Below are 23,914 nucleotides of genomic sequence, written 5' to 3' on the forward strand. Positions count from 1 at the left end.
AATGATAACGACATAATTACACTATTAATAAATATTATTAGTATTAATAATAATGATTATATATTAATAATATTATTATCAATAATAATATTAATAATAATACATAAAATCATTATTATTAATACTACTACTACTACTAATAATAATAATAATAACTATAATAATAATAAAAAGTAAAAATAACGACATAATTACACTATTAATAAATATTATTAGTATTAATAATAATGATTATATATTATTATTATTAATATTATTATCAATAATAATATTAATAATAATATTATTATTAATGTTAATAACCATTATTAGTATTATTAATACTAATCATTATTAGTATTATTTATAATAAACATTATTAATAAATATTATTAATATTAATAACCATTATTAGTATTATTAATAATAAACATTATTAATAAATATTATTATTCATAATAATATTATTACTATTAATAACAAACAGTCATGTCATTATTAATAAACATATTATTATTAATAATAATAATAATATTTTTAGTATTATCAATACTGTTTATTATTAATAAAATATTATTGCTTTTAATAACAAACAGTAATATTATTAATAATACACATATTTTTATTAATATTAATAATATTAATAATAAACTAATATTAGTAATAATAGACATTATTATCATTAATAAATATCGTTATTATTAATAATAAACAGTATTGTTTTTAATAAATATTATTAGTAGTATTAATAAACATTATTATTATTAATAAACCTTATTATTATTCACAATAACATTAATATTAATAAATATTATTAGTAGCATTAATAAATATTATTATTATGTATTTATTTACATAAACATACATTTAATTATTTAAAATAGACTTTACTATGTAATGTAAAGGCCTCAGATATTTTATTCTTCCTTTTATTAACTACTTATTTTTTGTTTTGTAGTTCTCTGTCCGAACCAGTAAAAATAATAACCTCTTATTTGTGACTCTGAATTGAATTACAGCTCTAACTGGAGACCGATCACACAAAATGTGATCTGTTATCACTGTGACGCATAAAGTAAACCAGGAAATGTTCCCGTGAGGTTCTATTTTTAGTCATTTATTCATTTCCTTCATCAATTCCCATTAAGGGTGGAAGGAGTCTGGAGCTCATCCCAGCACACATTATGTGGACAGGTCACCAGTCTGTCACAGAGATACTTTAACCAAATACTTTAAACACATTTTCTCTCTTTTCTGACACGTAGTGATTGTATTTCAGTCAATAGTTTTAAATTTGACCTGTTGCTGACACATAAATGGTTAAAATCCTGATGATGAAAGAGATCAAGGAGGAAGGGGTGTGTTTTAATGTGTGTACTGGCATCATATAATATCTTAAGCTACACTTAAAACATCTTTATTCAAAAATTTACCTAAAGTTTTACGACAATAAAACACACTGAATATTTACACATTAGGTTGCTTCTACGGACAAATTCTTCCCACTACTGCAAATATTCAATAATAATAATTTAGAAATAAACATTTCTCAAATGTATAAGAGACAAATTATGTGTGGAGGTGAACTGAGGCTCAATATTACATTGTAAAGTTATAAAAAATGATAATTTATGTGAAAGTAAAAAGTAAAATGACATATAATTTTCAGAGACTGGAGGTAAACAGACATTCTGCACATTTTCAATGTTTATTATTAATTGGAACATAATCAAATAATAACAACATAACAATGATAACACACATTAGTTTACATAATCATACTTTTTTCCACAAAGATTGCCATTACAGTGAATCAAAAAGTGAACTGTAGTCTGACACGGGACATGGTCACAATCTACATCTCATGTCCTTACACTGGCGTAGCACTCACTAGTTGATATTATTTTTCATGTAAAAAAACAAACAAAACAAGAACAAAAGCGAGAGAACTGTTCACTGAACATGTCTGCGTTACTTCTCTTTGGCAAGAACAGTTTTGAAACATCTTGTGGGAGAAACACAAAATGGGCCTGAGGAGCAGAAATCCTCTAAAGTAGAAACTTTACATTTTTCAGAACAAGTTCAGCATTTTTTGCTTTTTGTCCTCTCAATCCCAGCTGTCTACAACAGGTGATGGTAAAGACGTCCCCTTTTAATTCCTGGGCTGGAACAAGATCTTCACAGTCGCACATTAATAATTGGAGGCTATTGTAGAAGCGGCACAGGCACTTAAAAGACATCGACACTGGCATACAATCTGGTACAATAGTCATGCAGTGGTACAACTCGGCCAACATGACCCGTGAGGTAATAATTAACATACTGAAGAGCTGAAGCTTGGTCTATATTGATTCAGCCGCTTTTGCAGCATTGAAGAGACCCCAGTTTTAAACGTTGAATACCCGTGCAACAGAAATAAAAGGGAACCAACTTTAGCATCAGATTGTATATGTACAGTCGTATAGAAATATACACATCTACCAATTAGTCATCTTTTCTACAGGGTTTGTCTTTAGCTATCAAGCTTGTCCACAGCTTTTGCGGGTGAAGGCAAAGCCATCCAGTTTGCATAAACACTATCATTGGCATATCTTGTAAAGACTGGATTAGTGGCATCATGTCTGTTGAGCGGTACCGGGCTCTTCTCAGGCCAGTTCGGGTATGACATGCCTAAAAACGAGAACATATCATTTTTCTGCACTCAGTGAAAGATAAACAGCGTGCAGACAGTAAGGCTCTCAAAGCAAAACTCTGTGGTGCCTGTCTATGAAACAAGTCCTAATTTGACTCTCAGAAGTGTGTGTTATTATGTAATGTACCAAGGCTATACTGTTAACATTCCCCTGGATTTAACTATCCAATATGTTTTTAACTTTTAAATCAATGTCATGAGAGTTGTGTTCAAAAGCCTTACTGTTTCTCTGTTCAGTATTGTGAAATCAGCATAGATTAATAGCTTAATATACATCAGAAAGTCAGGAAATTTAAAAAACAACAGCGAGTGATTGGTTGAGCGAGGACCTGTTTCAAATGTTACACACTGTTTCTTTCAATGCACACAAATGAGGTGGAAATGACGACAATGGAGATGAAAAAAATGGACTATGTACACATAAAATGCAGGTGACGCACACGAGCACGAGCGGTGCCAAATAAATTATGATGGAGGGTTTTTATATATTCAATATTTACAAATGTAGCACTTTTTGGTCAGCATTCATGTACATTAGAAGCAGGTCCAAATAAAAAAACAGTCAAGACACAAGATCTTTTTTTTTTTTTCACTGAGCCTCTCATTTACGATGAAATGGGAGATATGTCAGCAGTAATCAGCAAAAAAGAGCATGCCTAGATCACAGTCACGCACACTTGACTACGGAAAAAAAAGCCAATCACAACTTGCCAAAAAAGAGAGCTTGTGTTGTGTGTCCTGTTTCTAAAATCTAGTAAATGCATGGGAGATTCTACCATAGAGCTTGTTTTCAATCCATGTGGAGGGGAGGGTTCGAGGGAGAGGGGCGTTATTACAGTCCACTAGTGGTGTGTCCTCTTCAGAGAGGGCGTCGTCGTACAGCAGGGCATCGGCTGGCGTGGACGCCGCCAGGTCCAGGTAATCCTGAGCAAGAGCAGATGAAGGTGTGATTAGGGCTGATTACTGAGGAGAGGAGTCACGGCACGCTAAGACACGAGTGTCCTTATGTTAAACATCAGACATGCAAGGCTTGGGAAGTAGCAGGAGAGCAGAAAATGCATCACAGTTACAGAAAAAATGATCAGATTACAGTTAAACGTTAAAAATGGGGATTATTAGCAAGAGTTTAAAACTCCACTCGAGTGAAACCACAGTTGATCTTACAGCTGCCAATTTATTATCTCTAGTGAAAAAAATGAGTGCAAATGTCATTATTTAGTCTTTAAAGCAGAAAAAGGAACAACATCATATCACAGTCCTTCCTTCTAGAAGTTAAAATGGTCTTTAAATGACTGACTGCCTGAATCTGTTTAAAGAAAAGGAAGTTCTTCTGAGCAGAGGAAACAATTTTGATGATAAAAATCTTGATTTCCTCTTTTTATTTTCTAAGGTTACATTGCTCTGTTGTCTTATAGAATATGTGTCATCTTTAATAAAAAGTAATCAAGTTACTTTTAATATTGTGATACTTGGATTATGTTACTGAAGTAACCCTCTTATCCCTGCAGACACATGAAGAAGAGCTTTGATTTGGGCCCGAACCGGACACAACCCGCTGAGTTCGGGCCCCAAAACTGCTGTTGTAGATTTCAAAATTTACATTTTTGTAATATTTTATTAATAATGGATGCAACTGTAATTAATGAGTGAATTTGTTATTGATTAGTTTCGACAATAAACTGGATTACATTATATATATTTATATTATTTATTGGACTTGGGCCCAAAACTACTTCTTTGGTTCGAGCTCTTACAGAATTTTTCGTTTCTTGGGGAAATCTGCACTCATACTTTCTACTCATTACATCAACGGACCCTTTTCTACCTCTGTTTGATACCAGCGAGGAACCGGCCTGCAGCATTCTGGGATGTCTGCGTTCCCATGTCCTTAAATGCTCTATATTTAGCCTCACTTCAACAGCAGGAGCCTGACTGGTATGCTCTGTGATTACGCTGCCCAAGGCCACATTTTAGGATTGCTCTTCAAGCACTAATTATGGTATCTAAAGCTTTTGGGAAGAGTGACAGATCACACAGTGGAGCGGTGCACATGTTGTCCAGCAGAAATAATATACTGCTCACTCGGGGCCAGCTGCAAATCCAGAAAGAGTGGAAAACATAAAATCTTTAACATCTCTCTGTCAGATCTCAATGATGCATCACTGAAGTTTTATCAAAATTGAGCCAGTAATCCACAGAAAGAGGCTGATTAATAGCTTCTCCTAACTTCTTTCCTGTGGAAGAATATGAATAACTAATTATAAAGCATTGTATAGCTTCACCATACCCGACTTTTCACCATCATCTTTTCCAGTTCTTTGCTGATGTCTGAGAACGTCGGCCTCTTGTCGGATTCTTGTTTCCAGCACCGAAGCATGAGGTTGTACCTGCAGAGGAAAAGAGTTTCACAGTGGGTGACATAAGTATCATTTAATCCCCTCAACAGTCATTTTCCATGACTGACCGCCTTAATGTGGTGGAGGGCAGTTGTGGAGTTAACAGAGTGGAGCTCACATTTCTTCCGAGCAGTTCTCTGGTCTCTCCATCCGGTATCCAGTCTTCAGCAGGTTAAAGAGGCGTTCAGGGGCGATACCTGGGTATGGATTTCCTCCCAGTGTCACGATCTCCCACAACAGCACACCAAAGGACCAGCTGGAAGGAAACACAGGAGCTCATACAGTCAGAAGAAATCAGTACAGACAGAATAATAATCTGTGTAATTCCTTAAAGAAAGAGTTCAATATGTTGGGAAACTGAAGATTAACACTGCAAACAAACAACAAATATTATCAACAATAATGAGATTATGTGCATCCACACAGAGAGGAGTCTCCAAAAAGCTAAAATAAATAAACTTAAATTAAATACTAAATAACATATTACATATATACAAGAAAATGAATAAGTGTATTTCCCAACATGAATTTTTCCCTTTAAATGATAGTTGTACTCACACGTCACTTTGTGTTGTGTAAATGTGATCAAACAACGACTCTATTGCCATCCATTTAACAGGTATACGGCCCTGGAAAACACAGAGAGAGAGAGTTCATTTCCTATTGAAGACATTGTTGTAAATCCATCAAAATGAGTCATTTTCTTTCTCTTTACCTTGCTCCTCTTGACGTACGAGTCCTCTTCATACACGTCTCTGGAAAGACCAAAGTCTGAGATCTTCATCTTTCGTCCTTCGGCTACGAGGACATTTCGTGCTGCGAGGTCCCTGTGAACGAGCTGTCGGACCAAAACGCTCGTTTAAATGACATTTCAACTGCTTACAGTGCGCACGCTCCTCCACGTATACTGAAATATAACTGTCACTAAAACATTTCAGCTGCTTTATCACAACAAATCCTCTTTTGTTTCATTTAAACTGATGTTTCAACTTCAATAAATGGACATTTGTTTTCACATTCAGGAGGAGTTGATGCCTTTTTAAGGATTTGAATGTGGAAATTAATAGAAAAAACATATTGGACACACATTATTGTTGTTGTATTATCATATTTTGTTGTATATATGTCTTAAAAATGTCTTTAATGTAATGTTTCAACTGCAAAACTTGTCAAATACCTTCATTTCAGCCAGGTATTGCATGCCTCTGGAGATCTGCCATGCAAAGGAGATCAGGTCCCCCATGGTGAGCGCCCTGTCGTCCGGGTTCTCCAGGTAGCTGGAGTTTCGGTTGGCGTCCCTGCCCATGTAGCTCGGGCCAACTTTCCGACTCTCGCGCAGGAAGTTGCGGAGTGACCCATACTTGGCGTACTCCACGATCAGATACAATGGACCTATTCAGAGAAATAGAGAAACGCAGCACTTAAGAGTCCATGTGCAACACACATGCCCCGGAGAGAGGATGGCAGGAGGGCTGAGGTCTTACCGTCCTGGCTGCACGCTCCATACATCTTTATGACGTGCGGATGGTTGACTTGCTTCAGTAAAGTGAATTCTGACAGCAGGTCACGCAGCTCGCTGTGAGAAGCGTTTTCTGTGTCGGAGGAAAAGAAGGGATTATATAACGATGAAACCATTCATCTCTTCAGACAGTTCACTCCTCATATATCACCGTCACTTGCCCAACTTGTCTGGCTTGTCTTACCTTTAAGCATTTTCACAGCCACAGTGGTGTAACCAGCTTTTCCTTTCAACCTGAAAGCTGTTGCCTTAACAACTTTCCCAAACTCTCCTTCTCCCAAAGTCTTGCCAAGTACAAGGTTTTTACGAGGAAACTCCCACTTTGGATCCTCCTGTTAAAAAAAAACATGAATATTTCTTTTTAACTTCTTAACCGGTTCAACACATTATGCTGAAGTCTGTCACAGGCTGAAAGCTTACAGGTATTTTAAAGGTTTCGGGGTCAATGGAGTCCTGCGAGCCCCGGCGTAGGTTGTTAGCGGGGAAGCTGATGGGGTAAGCCTGAGCTGGCCGGCGGAAAGTCATCTCGGCAGAGGCGATCGGGGGCTTAGGTGAGTTCTTGTGGTAGCGGTGGATGAAGTATGAAGACAGGAGGATGGAGACGATGAAGGAGAGGAGCAGAGCCGTGGCAATGATGCTCTTACACATGTCGTCACATATCGCCTCTGAAGGAGAGCATGTTGCACAATACTGTCATATTTCAAGAAAGCAGCGATCCACCTCAGGTTCTTTCTTTGATTGATTTACGACAACTCACCCTCGATGTCTTCCTTCTCACAGAAGCATCTCTCAGAGTAGCAGTAGCAGGTTCCATAGCCGGCCTGGATCCCGTTCCTCAGGCCTCGTTCGTGACCTCCGGTAACAGTTTCCTCTTCAGGGACAGAGCGAACACAGTGAATGTAACAGTCAGTCTTATTTACACATTTATATGTGATGCAAAATCTTTAAATTTGTACAGAAATGCATCAGTGTCTCTCACTTGTACAGTCTTGAGGGCATATTGACATATCTTTGCTTTCAACTGCATCACAAAAGCTATCTGGACACGTCCGCAAGTCAGGGGAGCAGGTCGAGTAATTTTCAGATATCCCTGGAACGTAAACACAAAGGAGAGACATAAAGTTATTAAGTTTGGTTAGCTTGTCTTGATGTAAGCCTGAAATTAAATACAATGAAAAAACGGTGGTCCTTAGCCATCATATGGTGTTGTTTGTTAGTGTTTGTATTTATCCAAATAAAAACCACATTCTCCGTGACTCTTGTTGCTTCCAACTAGGATGTTACTGAGAAGGGTGCACATGCTAGTTCTGGTCCTTTAATCGGTTCCAGTACCACCACTGAGGGAAACATTTGGCCTCATTTGGTTCTTGTTAAATTTCTCCAAGGTCTCATAATTACTACAGGCACGGTTCAGTGATGTCAAAATGCCATGTTATTACAAAAATCACAGCTTATTGCAAGTGTTCATTAAAGATAATGTACCTTTCTCACTGCCTTGCCTCCACTGGCATCTCCCTGTTGTTGCCCCGAGCCCTCGCACAGACTCACAGGCTGCTCGCCGTCTGTTTTCCGCACAGGACAGGAACTGCTGGTTCTCCTGACTGGCCTTGTTTGCTATGTAACAAAGCCAAAAACCCACACAACCAAACCTTTAAAAGACATTTGGGAGAAATGAAGTCTGCTCATGTGTGCCTACGGTGCTGCTGAATTACTGTGAGATCTTTTGCCTCTAAACATGAGAATGTAACACCTCGGCTGACAAGCTCACCTTGACTGTCTAGTATGATGTGAATCTGCGTGCTGGCCTCCAGCTGCGTGTGCTCCTCCTGAGCTACAACAAGGTACTGCAGGTCCTGGCACTCGGGCCTGCGCAGCGCCTCCGTGTCGTTCACATAGAGCAGTCCCCACATCTCGTCTGGGGCCTGCGTGATGCCTACGGCTGCGTAGCAGGACTGCACGTCAGCAGACACGTTCTTATCTGGCACCTCGAGTCGGTATGTGACACTGAAGCCATCGAACTGCTGGCAGTTTTCCACACAGACTCTTCCAACCTGAGAGGAGATGGGACATGGTATTACAGAGATACTGATTAATAATTTATACTTGTTGTTTTTTTGTTACTCAGCCAGCAGGTGGCAGTCTCTCAGTGTGTTTCAGAGTGAGTCAGCACTATGGTTTCTATATAGTGAATAAAATGAACACTGTATAGCATTTCAGAATTAAATCTTATCTTCTTATTGGGGCATACAGTCAGCACATTACACTGTGACATACAGGCGGGTACTGGACTGTTTGTATTGTACAGAAATTATTAACAGGATCAGAAATCCTCTGTTGACTTTTCAACATTGCTTTGTTTTAGCTTGAGGTCTTTAACATCTTCAGAAATGCTGATCTGATGCCTACAAGTGTGGCTCAACCATCAGAGCAGTTTCTGTGTGTACTAAAATACCTAAAACTGAATTAATATTAATTTTATTTATTAGCTTTTCTTGATCATGTGATGTTTTACTTGAGTGTTATTCAATGAGAAACATCATTTTGACAGTAAATAAGTCTGTTTATGGCCCCTGTGCAGAATTCGGCAAATCAAACAGGTATTTTCCAGAGTTATAGTGTCATATAGTGTGAAATGTTCTCTTTGTCTCACTATCTCGCCACCACAGCTCAGCAAGAAAACACAGCTGAAACACAAAGAAGGACTTTAAGAGACTGTAACTTTGGAAGATTAAGATTTGTGTGTGTGCTGTAGCTTCATATCAGCTTTGTCTGAACTCCAAAAACGTTGTTTGACTGTGGATTTTGCACCAGTTACACTCTCCTGGTTTTTTTTTGTTAGACCCAACCTCAGAAACATGAGTTAATGTTGCTCCCAGCCCCAGACAGATGTTCCCGGCCTACAAGATAATTTTGTCTCCTGTGACAATCGTACCCAGCAATTCCATTAAAACATAGTTTTCTAACCAGCGTTTTTCTCGTGCTACACCAAGAATGTCATTTACATCTAAAAATGCCCTTGTGACAAAATCTATGTTGGCAAACCTACCAGAAGCCTGTTGTATTGAAACTACTGACCTCCCTCGAGGGGGCAATATTGATAAAAAACGTTGCCAAAGGGGACGTTTTTTGATCCATAACTTGGATTCTCAGGGCCTTCAACGAGAGAAAAATATGTTGTGTGTGTATTTGTGATGTCTTGTGCGCTGATGGTCTTTGTGACCAACAGTTTCTATAATAAATGTTTTACTATAGAGAAACGTGTGCAGATGTTTTAGTGAGGAAAACTTTAATTAAGATCACATTCAGAAGGGACTTTTATGGCCAGGAACAATTACAGCAACCAATAACTCTTTCAAGGTACACATGAATAAGTTTATGATTGAGTTTTGTATGTATTCACGAGTACCTGTGCATAAACAGACGCTCTGCGGGTCGGTGTGAACATATGTGTGATGTTGGAGAAGCGGATGTGGACTGGTAAGATGGTGACATTGAAGTGCAGCAACACTGTCCCCTCTAGACCAGGATAGGTGGTGTCATTGACCCGGTAATCCAGCTGCAGGGTGCGATTCTCCGTCACATACAGGTTCCTCTTCAGGACGAGCTCTAAAAGCAAGAGGGAAACATGAGAATGTAACTTAGACACTACAGTGTTCATGACAACTGATGAATCTCAGTAGCCGCTGGTTTACTTACGGTACTCGTGGACGGTCTCTCGAATGCCTCCCTGAGCAGCTTTCTTTTCACTGAAGGTGTCTTTTATGTGAAATGTCTCCTTTATCCACGGGTCATTATCGAGCAAGGTCCCCACATACTTATTGTGACTCTGGTCTATGGGATAGATGGGCGTTAAATCCCTGTCAAAGACGAACAACGTGCCAAAGGAGCCACCCTGGAAACAAAATACAAGGATGTGAAACTCAACTCAAACACTGAGTCTAAAACAATGAAATCAGTGTTAATCTTTCTCACCTTCGTCCGATTGAAGCTGATGATAATATCTGCTGTGTCTGTTCCATTCATGTATGGCGCATTATCGTCCTCATCGTCCACAAAAACGTCCAGCGAGGTTTCCACCTTGGTGACGAGCGTTTCCGTCCGGACTGTGCAAACCAGCAGGAGTCTGTAGCGCTCGCTCTCCTCGCGGTCCAACGGAGCGGTCACCACCAGCTCTGTGGTGGTCTCATTTACAGCAAACGGTGCTGGAGTATCTGTAGACAGGAGGAACAACAACAAATCAGCTGTGTGTGAATTCAATACAGAGATGGTGTGTGAGAATTAAAGACTGTAACATATGACACATGAGCTGAGACAAGTGGTCTCTTATATCTTCTTTCAAATGATACAAAGCCTCTGTTTAATGTTTCTAACCCAGTGGTTGCCTCAACCAGGGGGTCAGGAACCCCACCAGGGGTCACCAAAGCTTCACAGGGGTTTGTGAGGCCTTTCTGATATTAAGGTGCGTAAGAAAACGTAAAAAAATATCCACAGTTGGCTTATAACTCAGCATTTAATTAATTTCTGAGACTAAAACTAAATAGTTTAATTTAAGATATAAACTTTGAACTATTTGAAAACTATTTCTGTTCATTGTACAGTTCATAAATTGTTCTAATCTGTATCCTTAATGTTTTATGGAAATATGTCACTTAATAAGAGGTCATCAGTTTACTCAATGGTAGAAAAGGGAACCACCGGTCTAACCTAATTCCACGTTGTAAGAGATGGTGTAGTTGGGGCAGACGTTGAGTCTGGTGAGACGACGCATTTGCCGAAGGGCCCCAGGGAACCTGTTCTCCATGATGTGCGGGTTGGAGGTGTCTCTGTGTGGGAAGCACAGCTCCTTCATATCTGTCTGAGCGCACTGAGGCAGCGTGGCGTTGACAAAGTCCAGGGTGACACGAGGGGAGTTTCTATTGATGCACTGGGACCTCTTTGTGAGGTTAGGTAACACCATGACATGCAGGAACAACTTCTTCACAGACCACGACTTTTGATCTGATGAGACACACAGAAACAAAAACAAGAGGCTTTTTAATCTCACACAGTGCTGTTTTTGATGACTGGGCTCTTTTTGTGTGCAATTACATTATCATCCTGAAGGCAGAAACCTTATTAGTATGCAAAGAGCATAAACGTCAAGAAACTAATTTACTCTCATGTGTAGAGGGGTTACCTGGCACTGAAATGGGACTATAGCATCAAAATGCTTCTATCCAACTCACTTAACAAGGCGAAGTCGCTCTCCTCCAGGGTTTTGTTCAGGGACAGAAGTCCAGTGTGGACGTCCAGGTTGAACCAGGAGCTGTAGGAGCGTCTGATGGAGCTCATCCAGCACAGGTAGAAGTGCGGCCGCTCAGAGTTGCTGTCCAGCATGGCGTGGACTTGGAGGAGCGGCGTCCCCGCCGGCTGGCCAACATACACCGTCTCAATGTACTCCTTCTGAGGGAAGTACAGCCCTCTCGATCCTGCAGAAAGAAAATATAACCAGATGTTAAAAAACATGCAGCCAAATGAGTCACAGGGGGCATTTGGTTTTATTCTCTTTAAGGAAATCATCGTAAGGCCTGACAGTGCTGCTGAGACCCTCTCTTATTGCTGAGCAGTTATCAGACATCTCATTCTGGATATTTAACCGTGGGGACAATACCCACTGACAATGCTGTCTGGGCACTGAATGGAAATTAACACATACATGGAATATGACAGGTTCAGGTTTTTCTCTCCTCCTTTGACGCGTCTTTCATCTCTCTCCCGTTAGCGGAAATTGAAAGGAGGGCTCAAATGACACTTATGCAGCTCTTTTAATGAATTTCTCATACAGTCAATAACGTGTGGTTTCCGATTCTCCTTGTATTCACCTTGAGAAGTTTAATTACAGGGGATAACATGATATGGTAGAGAAATGAATCATTACCTGCCAGAGGGGAGTGTGTGTGTGTGTGTGTGTGTGTGTGTGTGTGTGTGTGTGTGTGTGTGTGTGTGTGTGTGTGCACATGTGTGCTGGGGTAATCCATAAAGAGCTATGGTGGGCTGTGTGTTTTACAGGAAAATGGAGATGTGAGTGTTCCTCCTGTAATTATATCCCTGTTATGTTCCTCTTTGACGACGGTAGGCGACCATTTAGGGAACGCACTAATGTCATTAGCAGACAGCAAAACTAGATTTTCTATTTCTGTTGGTGCAGTTGAGGCCTCGGCTCTGGTTTCAGACATTGATTTAATTTAGCGGGGGTTGGATGACAGGAGGGCGAGCTGATGGATAAAATGTGGCCGCCCTTCCTGAAGGATGGAGATGCACTCAGAGAGGCTGCAGCCCTTTTTATTAAACGTGTTCCAGGGGCAAAAACAAACAGCAGGCCACTTGTTTGTTAATCCTGCTGGGATGATGGGAGTCAGTTCCATGACTCAGATTCGGGAGATGATTTTCCATTTCCTCAATCTATCACAGCCAAATTACATCCATTCATGTTCATGCTTGAAAAAATTTACTTGGCCGAGGTTTACTAGGTCATTTTTAAAAATTTTGAGCTGTCAAAAAGGAAATTTTTTTCTTTCTTTTTTGCAAGTTTCAAACAGTACAATCGAGAATAAAGAAAACAATTGATTGGTGATGTTTAGAAAATGCATAAATAACAATACGACAAAATAAAATAGCAGAAACATTCAGATTCTTTCATAAAAAGCAGGAACAGCTCGTTCATCTGTTGTACGTTTCTTTAAATATTAGATCACATTTTTGAAAACTGAAGAGAAAGTAATGGATGTCGTGTTTACTCACAGTTAAAATCTAATCTATTGGCTGTTAATATTTCATTCAATTTTCACAAACCAAACAAAGATCAATACAGCACAAACATCGGCCACATTGCGAAACAAGAATAGACTCATTAACATGCTGAATAACAATAATATACATACGTATTACATCATATACATTCATGTTTATATGACTATGTGTGTTTTTACCTGAACTGTTATCAAACAAGATATGAAGTTGTAGATCATAAGAAGTGTTTTTACTATTAAATTTACTGATATTTTATATTACTGTCTATGTGCTTTATGTTCTCATCCTGTGGTTGCAGCCACACCCAGGGGAGGGACTGAGACTGTTATACACACCTGAGGTTGTTTGTTTTGGTACCTTTTCTTATGTAATACAATAGTACAGTGGGTGACATGGATGGCCTTAGTAGTACAACGTGGTGTTGAACGTTATGAAAACACTTTAAATGTACCACATGCAATCTGAATTAACTGGAGGTAACTTCAATAAAAACATATATGAGTTACGAGAGCAGAAAACAGAGAGTCTGGTGGTTTTATGTGAGAAAATACAGGAAGCAAAAGGAATTTCTTGCAGGCAACGTGGCTTCTCCCTTTGTGTACTTAAAATGGCCATTAGAGGGAGCCATTATCTCACTGACACAGACACAAAGAGAGTGCAGCTTAATCATTATCATAATACATTATTAGACTAATGCCTGCACTAATTTGATAATAGGCTAAAGATCCGGGATTAATTTGTGTCTTTAACAAGCTAGAAAACATTCTTATTTTCTACAGCTCTTTATTAGATAAATAAATTAATTAAATCTACAGAGATCTTCCACGTGACTCCGTCATGAATCAAACACAGCAGATGACAGCAGCTCTACAAATAAAAACCAGAGGGTCCGACGTGTTAACCGGTGAGGGAGCTGAACGTATTCACGAACGCTGGCCTTGGCTCGAGGCCACAGCGGCTGGACCCCATGCAACACAATTTGTTTATATCATTCAAAATTCAATTTCTTTCCAGGACTGAAGCCAACAGAAAGCAAGCAGTTTATATCAAAACTAATTAATTGAATGGATCAAGCAGGCCTCTCTTAGCAAATGGCATCTTTTGGTCTGTGAAGCCATGATGATGATGATGATGATGATGATGATGATGATTTTCCAAAAGCATGACTCATTACGTTCCCTAAACGATGCACAAGAATGACGGAGACACAGATGACATTTCACCTCTTGCATGGATAATGATTTTAAAAAATAAAAGACACAGTACAGGTTTTATTTCAGCTCCAAGCCTTGGGAACTCTGAAAAATGTTTTGTATTTTTGATATATAGATGGACAATAAGCTGTTTCTGGAACAGCCTTGACCTCCCATAACTCAAAGTGTGTAAATATTAACATCATAAGCAGAACCTTTTACAGCCTTCAAACACCCATAAAACTGATGCAGAGCCGCCACATACATTGTCATTTCTTCAAAAGCTGGAGTAAGTAATTTTGCAAACAAAGCCGGTGTTTGAACAGGAGGACTCTTGTAGCAATCCGTGTTTACAATAGATATCATGTACCGCTGAGTGGATAGTGAAATTGAACTCATACGTCGCTTGTCTGGTGAAAAAAAAAGAACAACAATGGAAAACCCCCCTCGCTCATCCACAGTAAAGCACAGTCCCTCCAGGAAGCTGTGACGCAAATTCAACCAATGCCCATGAATTCTGTGCGAGATGGCAATGTTGTCCAATCGTTACATTTGAGCTTTACGTCACCAAACTCATGTCCTTTTTTCTAGTTTTGAAGAAGCAGACAATGGGCGACAAATGTCTCACATTTACCCTCATAATCCTGAGACTCTTAAGGTTACTTGGGACACTTCAACAGTGTGATTTTATTCTCAAATTACACAGAAAACGGCTACTATTGTTCATCATCTAACAATGTCTTAATTCGTGGAATCAGATATTTCCGGCTGCAACAATCCCAAAAAAAGTAATAATATTAGTTACCCCCCAAGAAATAAGTAATTACAACATTACTTTTGTTGTCACCCATCTACTGATTTGAAATCCATCAATCCAATCACATCCCTGGATTCATTGCTTTAATCGTGCAGCTAGCCTGGAAGATGGAACCGCTTCTATTCAGCTGGATTTACTGCAAGCAACAAAGAACTAATGAAGCTCGTGGATGGATATGTGGTGGATGAAATGTTGGATTTAAACAGATCCTTACAGGTCACAGAAGACCCCCTGGTAAAACATTTGCAAGATATATGTCTCTTAATAACAGAAGCTGTTTAAAAGATTGTGTCTCATCATCAGTTTAAACCAGGTGTTCATCTACTCTGTAACTTTTATGGATCCATATGCTGCAGAATAAATCTGCTAGCTTGAGAAACACATATGCAAAATTTTGAGAAAGCAGAGAAGTGATATAACGAGTAGTGTAACAAATTACTTTTAGAAGGGAGTAATAAATAAAGTAATATTACTTTTCAAAAGAGTAACGAGTAGTAAATACAAATTTTTGGCCAACGCTGCTCATCTTCACTCTTCTTGGTCGCCTTATTGCAGTTTCCTCGAGTTAAAGGACCAGTGTGCAGAATTCTAGTGTCATCCAGAGGTGGAGTTTCAGTTTGTAACTAACTGAACACTGCTCGCGTCTGTATTTGATGATCTGGGAAACTACGATGGAAGAAACACGGCGGTTCAACATGGCAGACTCCATCGAAGCAAACTGTAGATAAAAACGTCTCATTCTAAAGTAACAAAAACACATTGATTCCTATATTCAGGTGATTATACAGTAATGAAAACATACCTATGAATAATATATTCCATTTCTACCAATCGATCCTCCTAAAAGTTACACACAGGACCTTTAATTTCGTCTGTTTTGTCTCATATTTTAACCGTGGGAGGACAAAAAGGACACAAGCTCATCACAAAATCTGAAACCATCCACCACAGACCGCAGCGTGTCTAGGACCGGTCGCAGCCGATAGGGTAGGACGCCCTCTCCGTCGTCCCAGACAAAGACAGGAACTCAATTAGCTCAATGCGTGCTTCGGCTGATAGATTTACCAGCTATGAGCTCATGTGCTAGAGTAACCCACATGCTTGCTAATCTACCTCTGTGAATCTCCCTCTAAGTGAAACAAAACGTGCATCTGCCACCCAGACGTCCTCGCCGAGCATCCATGTCAACAGCAGCACGGGCGGATCAGGAAAAAAGGGGGCCCCTGTATGATTCATTCCCTCTCTAATCTTATTCGCAGACTGGAGCTCCTGCGGGTGAGAGATCCAGTCCAGTGCCCTTTCTCTCCCAAGGTCAACGTGCGCTGCATCTGTCCTCTGGTAACGACCCATTGGAGGGGCCAATGTATCTGGCAGCAGACCAATCAATAACTGTACTAATCAACAGTGATGCTGATTGTTTTCCACTGATGAGACAGACGAGGGGGGGGGAGAAAGGCTGACGGCTGCATGTGTGCAATCATCTCTGTTGCACATAATATGGATCCGCTTGTTTATCCGCACAGCCACAGAAATATTACATCTACTGTACAGGTTTAATTTCACAGCCAACTCTGCAATTTAGTCCACATTCTCAAATAATCCATCATCTAGTACAAAGCAGCTGCAGCCAGTGGCATCAAGGAGCATTCACAAGGTTATATCACGGCAATATAAATACAATAAATATCATAATCACTCTGAAGACTGTCGTTATTACTCTGCTTCCAAAGATGTTACAGTTATGGGAATCGTTCTCTTAAAGGATTCAATTAACTAAAAAGCTGCACATTGAGCTATAATTCCACGTATGAAAGCTCTTATTGATCATAATGTTTGGAAATCTCTCCCTCTTGGTTTCCTGTACTCGATTGCTTCGTCATATCTCGCTGGATCCAGAACCTCCTGGATTTAATATCGACCTGATTGTGATGCTTTCAATCTCTGAATAATAGGGTGTAATAAGGGAAAGAAAGTCATTTCCTGTTATGGTGACACAGTCATCAAAACTTTTCATCAGAATAACATGATATCTGATCTCAGTTTGGAGGAGGTAGTCGTGCTCCAGGTAGATTACTCAGTTTACTGTGATGCATACCGTAACATAATAATCAATTACCCCCATAGTGTAATCCAATTAGCCCTCAGAGAATACAAGAGCTGAGATCCAATGAACCGTGTTCATCAGTCATCAAGAAATCTAATAGAACATCTCCGTAGGGATTAGCTGCAAGTACAAATTCAGTTTAAGAATTCCTGTGGGAACGACAGTGGCATCAAAAATTGAACACGTGGTACATCAGCGAGCATCCAGACTGAGTTTGACGCAGAAGGCCATTAGACTGCTTTGATAAAAAAAAAAAAAAAATCTCTTTCCTCATTACAGCGGTTTTAAAAAGCCATCAGATTCACCGACATGTGCACAGAGAGACATTAGCTGCCTCTGGCAAAGTAAATAAACAGTTTTACTTGCATAAATAGTTCATTGACGCAGGTTTCAGCTTACTATGTGACTGATAAATAGAATCTGCTCAATCATTGCCAAGACAGGGTCCCCTGGGTGGGGATCTGCTATGCTTTATTTGTATCCTCTTGCTTATTGCTGCTCTGCATGAGTCCAAAATGGGATCTAATCAGTTATGTTTGGCTGTGTTTTGTGGCTTGCTCACATGGCTACATACTAGTGCACAACAGTGGATATAGTTGCTGTGTTACTGCTTGCTGCTCTGCAAGGTTTCTGCACTGTCTTGAGAATTAGCTGGCTAACACAAGCACATTTACAGAAATATGGATTAATGTGCATTGTCCTTATAAATAAATAAACAAACAAAATGGAAGAGAAACCCTTCACAACTTGCCAGAGTCTACATTAATGCTCTGTGAGACTGTAAGCAAACAGTGCTGTGTGCAGTAACATTGTGCTAACACAATAACAGCGCTAACACTGGGATGTTTAGCCTCCGCCCAGGAACTACGTATGAAAATAAGCTTTTAGCTATATCTATTATATTACATGTATTGTGTATTGTTTCTGCTAAATAAACATAAAATAAAATGTTTTCCATGTTCACCCACCGTAGTTCTGTGCGTTAGTAGTATTGGACAAATTAAAATGTTCATCTGATGTTAGATAAAAACTCAGGGGATCATTTAAGTCACCAGGATTCATCTTCTTATGTCGATTAATATCTGTAGCTACACAATTTCATGGCAACTCATCCGGTAATTTGTTGAGATATTTTACCAACACAGCTATCTCTAAAGCCACGCTGCTTGCATGGCTAAAAGCAGGTAAACATGGGTCTACTACCTTACACATACTGCATATTGTGGTGTCATACTAATGAAATAAACACTTGAAATATAAAATGTATTCATTTTGGGTCTATTAGCATCATTAAATCTTTAGCACATAGTACTTTACTCAAGTAGAAGTACAGAAACAAAGACTGGTAAAAGTACTGATTTAACTTCTTTACTCAAGTAAAAGTGAAAACGCACAGGCTCTGAAATGCACTTAAAGTATACAAGTAAAAAGTACTTTTTCTCTGAAGGACATTTCTACCGGCTCTTGTCTGTTTCGTCATGTGTTCAATGATGCAAATAATAATAATAACAAAAGATAATTCCACTTAAATGTATTAAAACTAAAGTAACAAGCCTGTATCGAACATGTAAGGGGTAGAAAGTGCTGATATTTGTGTAAAAACACAGCGAGTGAAAGTAAAAAGTTGTCCGAAAAATAAATACTCAAGTAAAGTAGAGATACTTTGTTACTTCCCACCTCGGTTTAATTGTGAGATATCATCACCTGAAGCTTAAACCAGCTCTGTGCTGCTCGTTACACTGTGTCTCACCACATTACAGAGAATCTGATGGATAACATTATGGAAACAAAAGGCAGGGACGTTGCTTTATAGCAGGGGAATGGAGGCACTGATCTTCCAGCACAAATGGAAGTGAAGCTTTCAGAGTTTCTGGCTCTGGCAGGTGGTGGTGGGACTAAAAAGGCCCGGCGGAAAAATAATTTCCAACATGTTTGCCCACTTCAGTAAAGTGAAGGATCAAACAAATGGAGTCAGAGGGATGCCGGGGTGGGGCTGGCGGAGAAAATGTGCTAAATCTGTCCCCTATTGTTTCTTTTTTCCACAGTAATGATTAATAAGCTACTTATATTGTCATGTTTAAAGCTGTTGCACCTTTAAAACTGCACAGCTTTAACCCACATCCAGTTCTGCGGTGTCACCCGACCACGTGGAGTCGAACGAAGCTCTGTCTTTGTTTCACTCATTGCCGTAAACGATGGGTCAAACACAGCGTGCACCGGCTAGGCGACTGGAAAATAACTTGTCAAGACCCATGTGAAAGGAGAGGGCTAAATGCCCCGAGGGCGAAATTTCAATCAATGTCTCCTTGTCCTTTCACCAGAGCAAATTAGATTCTACCCCGTGCATGAGAGGGAAGTGTGACCCTGAACTGACTACAGGATCAGGCAGAGAGCTTTGACAGGTAGGAGCAGCATCCATGCAACGGCAGCAGCAGCAGAAGCAACAGTGCAGAGTTGGAGGCTGGGCTGTAATCAAATGTTCCTCCATCATAACTTACTGGTTCAGTTTGGTTCAAAATCTTAATGGGATGATGCATTTTTTTTGCCAACATTTTTGGTGATTAAAATTTGCACAAGCTGGCAAAAAGGAGAGGCTATAATTGAAAGTCAAAATGTCAAAACTCTGAAAGGCTGAAACTGCTGCATCACTGCTCTGATTCTGATAAAGATTTGTGGCATGCAGCATGTTTACTGCTGCTCATTAACTCCTTTTTTTGATGTTAACCTTGATTTTGGGGGAAGGTTTTCTCAGTATTTGTAGTCTTTAGGGTTGAGATGAGTGGAGGGAAGCTCAGGCCAGATGGTTGTGGTTTTATATCACATGTGTTGTATGTTACATTCTTCTTAAAAAATCAATAAACTCTAAATAACTGAACACCAAAAACACATCCCCTGTGTCAGTCCCATAAATAAGCAATCAAATGACTCATTTCTGCTTCTAACAGCTTTGACAGAAAGCCACAGAGAAGTTTTTTTTTCCTTGAGAAACAAAGAGAAGCTGTGCTGTTTGCACAATTTAATATAAAAGATAAACTCTGCAGCAAACAACTTGTATCTTGATGTTTTCCAATTATACTAAAAGAGACGTAGTGACAGCAAGAGTAGAAAATTGACAAGATTTATGGTGCATCCATAGGCAGCACAAGACAGAAGCTTTCCTAAATCATATAATGTAATAAGGAGCTAAATCAAATAGCAGCATGCAACAAATGAGATTTATTGGTCTGGTCCTTCTCAAAAGCAAAAGATGTTGATAAAAATGGTCGTTCTAATGCGAGGAGCTAAAGAGGCTGCAAACATGGCCTCCTCTGGGATGGAGGGGTCATCACTGGAGATTACTACTTGGTTAAGGTTTCAAAGGCCGGAGGGCAAAGCAGGGTCAAAGCTACAGAAGCAAGGTCACGGTGGAAGATAAACGGATCGATGCTTTTATGTGAAAACATCTGTGGCTCTTCGCGGGGGACGTGATGGATGACACAGAAGTGTCTGTTAAGAGGATTTCGTTAATTTCAATGAAGGCTTTCACCAGGTTTAGTCACAAAAGGTCAACTCCAGACATTTCGTTTACCTCTGCAAAGCCACCGGGCCCATAAGCCTTCGTCATTCTCAATCGCCTGCCTCCATTTTAAAACATCAAAAGTCATTTAAAAAAGCTCTCTAGGTCAACATGGTTCCCCCATGACATCCAAAGTTCAGATCTTAGTGAAGCAATGACTGAACAGCTGCTTGGATCTTCTCAAACATCCAAACTGCCACCAATCTCACAAACAAAGAGCCTCCAATTCACTCTCTTACTTCTTCTACTCGACAGTGCAGCCACATTTAAAAATGCTGATTGCTCCTATAGTGAGCTCTGATTGCCAATTTTCTTTGTTTACCAAACTAATGAGTAACCTGTAACCTGGTTATAATGACGTGAATTACCAAACTTACTGAGGCATCTTTTCTACAATCTAAACAAAAAACCTGCAACCGTTCCTTAGATTCTTCAAATATTCAAGGACTTGAACTGTGATGAAAACTCACATTTGGAGGCCATGTGATACAAAAAGTGCGTCCCAACCGGATCAATTACTTTAAGAACTTGAAGAAGAGAGCTATAAGTGAGGAAATGGTGATATTGTAATGACGCAGAACATCCTCCAAAAACCATCACCTTGAACATATGCAGCAAAATCAATCTGATGTGTCATTTCGAGAGCAGCTAACGTCTGACCTGCAATCTGAACGCTGTGTGCACTTGTACAACAGGCGATATTTTCCTAAAGAAAACAAACAGCCAGTGTTTGCCCAGAGATAGGAGCAGCTGCTGCACACCTGCCTGCAGCCTCGCGTCTCCTCCTCTCTGAACAAGTGTAGGTCTTTTGTTGCAACAAACAGGCAGGTGAGGAGCGCCGCGTTTACGTAGGGTGTACATTTCAGCACCCATTTAATTACCATCACGCCCTTGACATATGAAATCCAACTAACTGTGGTCGTCTATAAATATCAGGAGAGACGCCTGCTTCGGTGGCAGCACACGCAGAAGCAGAGCTGTGAATGTATGTAGGCTGTGTGATAGGAGCATCTACTGTAAGTGTGATGTGAATCTACATCTCTCAGCAGCCCCTGAGCCCTGAGACCTACACTGTCTGTCACAATGAAAAATAACCAGAGAACATTACATACATACTGTGGCACCTTAAAATTTTCATTAATCATTTTAACAACACTGCAGGAAACTGCTCCCTTGGGCGATTACGTACAGGGCTGTAGTTTATTGGTACTGTAAACCCACTTTTGCAGGCATGGAAATGTACACATTTTTCACATAAAAGATTTAGATAATCTCACTTTTGCACTCTACACCCCCGGATGAAAAGCACCGAGAGTAACCTCCGTTTAAGTTTAACTTTCAAATGCAAAAACAAATTGAGGAATTCCACACAATGGCCTATATTTGTCCAAGCATCACATCTGACACACACTGAGATTTGCACACTCCTGAGCTATGAGAGACACTTTAAATATAGACTGCATGTGAGGACAGTGTTGGTACAGTTGGGCTGTGGGATTGTGAATGGGATTATAATATTATGATATATGGCTGTATTCATTTGACTCTAGGTTCCAATGTGCCATACCACGCATAACAGCCAGCGCACAATGCAAGTATCACTTTCTGCTGCATGAAACAGTGCTGGCATTGTGTTCGTGCCATTTCAGACACTTCTTGGAAAAAGCTTTATAACTCCAAGATGTTGCAATTTTTCTTTTCTTTTTTTTTGCAAACCAATTTATATTTGCATTAACAGCCAATTTCATGTGTGTTTGTCAGTTGTCATGTAGACTTCAGGTCCAGTAGCTCAGAAATCCTTTTCCTCTCTGCATTTCTCTTCATTTTTTCTTCTTTTCATCTTCCTCCCTCCTCCCCTCCTCTTCCCCTTCCACCATCCCATTATTGTCGCATAGAATCGTAAATTTAGTGAATTTAAAGTGCATCCCAAACGAAACATATTCCAGTTCCTGCTGTGCTCACACCACCAGTAATTGGCTTTCTGACTGACAGCAGAGCAAGAGATGAAGGAGACAAAAACTGATGCTGTGAGACTAACAGATAATGTCTCAAACAGGGCAACTTTAAGGAAAAATACAATTTAAAATGTTCTCCTCCTCTGGAGAAATAAATTCTTATATTTTTGCATACACAGACACTTACAAACACACTTCAGTGCAATATATTTAACTTCATCTTGAGCATGAGTCTACCCATAAAGCTGGTGATCCTTACCTTCCAGCAGCAGCTGCAGCAGCAGCAGCACAGCGATGTTTCCCCGAGAGAAACCACAACTTGACCCCATAATCGCGAACCATAAGTGAAAGTTTCTGAATGAAAACGAGCCTCAAAAAAAGTTCCGAATTGAAAGATTTAGAAAAAATAAAAATAAAAACCCCAAAAACCAAAACCGATAAAAGGAAACGAAGGCGTTGAATAAACCAGTGTCCGGTGCAGCCAGATGAAGTCCTCAGTGTCCCATAGACGCGCTGCTGCGTGCGGCTCCAGTGGCTGCTGCTGGGCTGACTGGCTGACCAGGAGGAGGAGGAGGTTCACTGCCTCACTGCTCACTGCCCCGCTGCTTCCGCAGCAGCAGGCAGCGCAGCATCCACAGGAAATTTAAGAGCATAATTTAACAGCAGGTCAGTCATCTCATTAACACTCTGCAGGAGGGGGGAGAGAAATTATTAGCAATTATCATTAAATGTGTAGTGGTGCATTTTAAAGGTGCAGCCACTGGTGTGTTTATTTGAATCACTGCTTCATTATAACAGACTTGTGATCATTTATGTATGAAGTCTCGAGCCGGTTGCAACAGTGGGATTAATATATTCAGTTTAAGAACAAAGTTTCAGTTAATGAGGAGGTGTTTGAGTAAATGATGAAGCTG

General features: G+C 39.8%; 1 protein-coding gene across 1 annotated transcript; it reads right to left on the reverse strand.

Moving 5' to 3' along the window:
• Nucleotides 1-1,668: 1,668 nt before the first annotated feature.
• ret (ret proto-oncogene receptor tyrosine kinase) lies at nucleotides 1,669-23,623 on the reverse strand. Its single transcript, XM_051418680.1, has 20 exons — nucleotides 23,260-23,623; nucleotides 11,812-12,054; nucleotides 11,291-11,584; nucleotides 10,559-10,797; nucleotides 10,283-10,478; nucleotides 9,993-10,192; nucleotides 8,355-8,637; nucleotides 8,069-8,200; nucleotides 7,566-7,676; nucleotides 7,344-7,457; nucleotides 7,007-7,251; nucleotides 6,771-6,918; nucleotides 6,552-6,659; nucleotides 6,245-6,459; nucleotides 5,783-5,905; nucleotides 5,626-5,696; nucleotides 5,186-5,323; nucleotides 4,959-5,058; nucleotides 3,448-3,595; nucleotides 1,669-2,649 (listed from the first exon to the last, which is right to left on the reverse strand). The coding sequence occupies exons 1-20, from the start codon at nucleotides 23,327-23,329 to the stop codon at nucleotides 2,492-2,494; spliced, it is 3,336 nt and encodes a 1,111-aa protein (XP_051274640.1). The 5' UTR covers nucleotides 23,330-23,623; the 3' UTR covers nucleotides 1,669-2,491.
• Nucleotides 23,624-23,914: the final 291 nt, after the last annotated feature.

Source organism: Dicentrarchus labrax, unplaced genomic scaffold (assembly GCF_905237075.1).
Source record: "Dicentrarchus labrax unplaced genomic scaffold, dlabrax2021, whole genome shotgun sequence".
Classification (NCBI taxonomy): Eukaryota; Metazoa; Chordata; class Actinopteri; family Moronidae; genus Dicentrarchus; species Dicentrarchus labrax.